Source organism: Mastomys coucha, unplaced genomic scaffold (genome assembly GCF_008632895.1).
Source record: "Mastomys coucha isolate ucsf_1 unplaced genomic scaffold, UCSF_Mcou_1 pScaffold21, whole genome shotgun sequence".
In the NCBI taxonomy this organism is placed as follows: Eukaryota; Metazoa; Chordata; class Mammalia; order Rodentia; family Muridae; genus Mastomys; species Mastomys coucha.
In genome coordinates, this window is record NW_022196904.1 from 13,812,321 (window position 1) to 13,815,944 (window position 3,624).

General features: G+C 49.4%; 1 protein-coding gene across 1 annotated transcript in view; it reads left to right on the forward strand.

Moving 5' to 3' along the window:
• Window positions 1–3,624, forward strand: part of Slc8a2 (solute carrier family 8 member A2) — a 30,970-nt gene that overhangs the window by 18,237 nt on the left and 9,109 nt on the right. The window contains exons 5-6 of the mRNA XM_031385406.1: window positions 2,615–2,718; window positions 2,848–2,865. Of these exons, the coding sequence (XP_031241266.1) occupies window positions 2,615–2,718; window positions 2,848–2,865 (122 nt within the window). The remainder of the gene's footprint in view (window positions 1–2,614; window positions 2,719–2,847; window positions 2,866–3,624) is intronic.

Genomic DNA, 3,624 nt, shown 5'->3' on the forward strand with positions numbered 1-3,624 from the left:
AGGAGAAAGTAGAGAGACTGGAGTCTTAGGGGGGTGAGGGGAAGAATATAATTTTCAGAAACTTGGGAGGGGAGCTATTTTCTAAGATCTCAGGTCAGTCCTCCCCTTGTCTAAGCTCGAGTCTCTCGCTGTCAGTTGGAATTCTCCTAGGCGGCCTGTCAGAGCACTGACTGGCATACCCGTCAGCAAGCATTAGCTACTCTGTTAGCAGTTTGTGGGCTGTCTAAGAGAGTGAATGACAAAGTGTATGCCACTATGTCAGTGTGTCACTGTGTCTGTTTGTGAATCTGAGGAGCCCGGTGTGTCTGGGAGACGCTCCTCCTCCGGACCCCCAGTCCCAGATGTGGTGTTTCAGCACCGCGGACAGCGCCCAGTTCACTCCAGAGGCCAGTCAGCTCCGTATTTTGAAAATCAATTGGTCTTGGTTGCCTGTAATTTCAGCACATGAGACTGAGACTGGAAGGTTGCTATGAGTTGAAGGCCAGCCTTGGCTACAGTGTGAAAACTTGCTTAACAAACAGAGCTGGGGATGTAACCCTGGTGGTAGAGTGTTTAGCATGCCTGAAGCCCTGGGGTCCATTCCTAGTGCCATCACATCAGTGGGACATGATGGTTCACATCTTTAATCTCAGCATTTGGGAGGCGAAGATAGGAAGATCAGGTGTTCAAGTTCATCCTGTCTATGCATCAAGTTTGAGTTTTCATTTATTTATTGGTGTTTGCATGGTGTGTGTGTGGACTACAGCCCAAATAGAGAGACAAAAGGACAACTTGGCAGAATCCCTTTTCTCTTTCAACCTTTTACATGGGTTCTCTGGATCAAATTTAGGTCAACAAGCTTTCAAGGCAAGTGCCTTTACTCACTAAACCGCATTGCCAGGCCTTCACATAGAGTTTGAGGCCAACCTGGGCTACATGAGCCCTGTTTTAAGTAAATAATTTTAAACCCAAAGTGTGGAGGTGGGTGTCTGTCCTTACATGACCATGTCACCTTGTGCTGTGTAAGTTCACCTGGTGAGATGTGTTGATTGAATTATTGCCTGATTAGAAGTCTTCTGCCTGAATGTGTTAACTTCATTTCATTTGGGAGCCCCTGAGAGACAGAGACAAAGAGGAAAGAACACAGATGAAGAAGGGCAGAGAGAGGAAAGAGAGAAAGCCAGGGAGATACAGAGGCACTGAGAAAGGCGGGGAGATGATGGTGGTCAGAGAGAGAGAGAGAGAGAGAGAGAGAGAGAGAGAGAGAGAGAGAGAGAGAGAGAGAGAGAGAGAGAGAGAGAGAGAGAGAGAGAGAGACGTGGTGGGGGGAATGTACACAGACAGCCAGTGGTATAAATAGAGGAATCTAAGCCTGGAGTGATGGCACATGCCTGACACCCTAGATTTTAGAAGCAGAGGTGGGGAGGGGGCAGTGAATTTCAAGTTTGGGCTACCTAGTAAGTTTCAGACCAGCCTGGGCTAAATAGTAACACACTGTCTCACAGGAAGAAAAAGTAATTAAATAACAAAAGAGCAAGGTCCGTGGAGGAACTTTAAAAGGGTCTCACAGGGTGACAGTGTCTGTCTCAGGCTGTGCTGGGGGTGTCTCTCAAATGAACAGGCATCTGTTCCCTGAGATCATGCGCTGCAGGGGGATGGCTGTGCATGTGGGCGGGTGACTGGTGGAGCTTCCTCTATTGGTGACTGCGTGGGTGGGGTGTTTGTGTGGCTGGGATCTGGGGCCAGGCCTTATGGGGCTGGCTACATACACTGTTCCTCTAGCCAAGAGTTGCTGGCACCCAATCTGTGAACATTCCTTGGTGTGGGGCTTGGAGATTGCAAGGAGGGGTAGGAGGTATGTGGGTTCAGTGCCTTAAGGGGACAGGTACCATTGGACTATTCCCTGCCTCACCCTGGTTACCATGGGAACAGAGATGCTGGAAAAAAACTGGGCACATTAGGCTGATCTTCCAAATGTGGTCAGGATGGAGGGTGGGAAGCTGCAGGTATTTTGTACTGTTAGACTTAGATGTTTCCTTCCTTCCTTCCTTCTTCCTTCCCTTCCTTTCTTCCTTTCTTCCTTTCTTCTTTCCTTTCTCTCTGTAACTCAGGCTGAACTTGATTTTATGGTAACCCCTTGCCTCAGCCTCTCAAGTAGTTGAGATTTCAAACCCAGTGGGTTTTTTTTATGTGTACATGTGTGTGTATACACATGTATGTGTGCTCATATGTATAGAGGGCAGAGGGCAATCTCACATGTCATCCTCGGAGACACTGTTCACTTCTTTTGAAACAGATCCCATTGATCTTGAGCTCACCAGTTAGACTAAGCTGGCTGGCCCGTCTCCACCCCCCAGATATGACACCCTGCCGAGATGGGGATCACACTCCAGTCCCCATGCTTTCACAAGCTCTTTATTAACTGAACTGTCGCCCCAGCTCCTTCCAGGACCCAGCTTCATTTACACATGTTGAGTCTTTGGGGTTAGGATTGTTTCCAACAAATGGGGACAAAATCATGGCTCTAAAGGAGTGGCTGTCTAAACTCCACTGGTGGCTGATGACATCATCCTAAGGTGGCCATGTTGAAGGGACTTATGCTTTCCCTCTGCGCTGTGTGCCTCCCCCACCCCAGGAAAACTCTTCAGGTCAAGATAGTGGATGACGAAGAGTATGAGAAGAAGGACAACTTCTTCATCGAGCTGGGCCAGCCCCAGTGGCTTAAGCGGGGCATCTCAGGTGAGGGGTGAAGAGGTGGCTATGGGAAGAAGCAGGGGGTCCAGGGTTGGGGGCCCCGGGGGGCTCGTGAGCCTGAGCTTTGAGGAGAAGCGACTCTCTCATTGTGTCCCTGTCTCTGTCTCTCCCCAGCTCTGCTACTCAACCAAGGTGAGTGAAGGGACCTCTGGGTGTGGAGGGGAGGAGCTACTGCAGCCTCAGGGTTGGGTTTGGGGCAGGTTGGAGGTGAGAGGTGGATTTGGAATGGGTAAAGATTGGAGCCAGCTGGGACTGGGATGGGGGTTGTGGCATTCAAAGTGGCAAGTATAATCAAACATTGGGGAGCCTGAGTTGTAAATTCAGATCTGAGCTTGTGGCGTGTGTGAATCAGGTTTGGCATTGGTTAGAATGGTCCTAGGGTAGGTTTGGGGTATGAAATCCATCTTCCCGCTGGATCAAGACAAAAACTGAAATAGAGGCTGTAGTCTAGGATTAAGATGGGGTTAAATTAGAACTGCAGTCACTGTTTATGCTAAAACTGAGGTAGAACAGATGGTTCAGCTGTTAAAAGCACTGGCTGCTCTTCCAGAAGACTCAAGTTCAGTTCCAGCACCCACCCTGAGTTGCTTACAGCCACATGTAACTCCATGTATCTGACATGCCCTTCTGTCCTCCTCAGACACCTGCACACATGTATGCACACACAGGCACACGCACACACACACACACACACACACTAAAATTTTAAAATGGAAGTTAGAATTTGAAGATTTTGAGGCCCCAGGGGGCTTATGAGCCTGAGCTTTGGGGTTAGGAGGGCTGAGGACCTCTCAGTTGGTAGATTGCCTACCCAGTATGTGGAAATTCCTTGGTCCCATCCCAGCACCGCAGTGATACAGGCCTGCAATCCCTGCACTTGGGGGGGGGGGG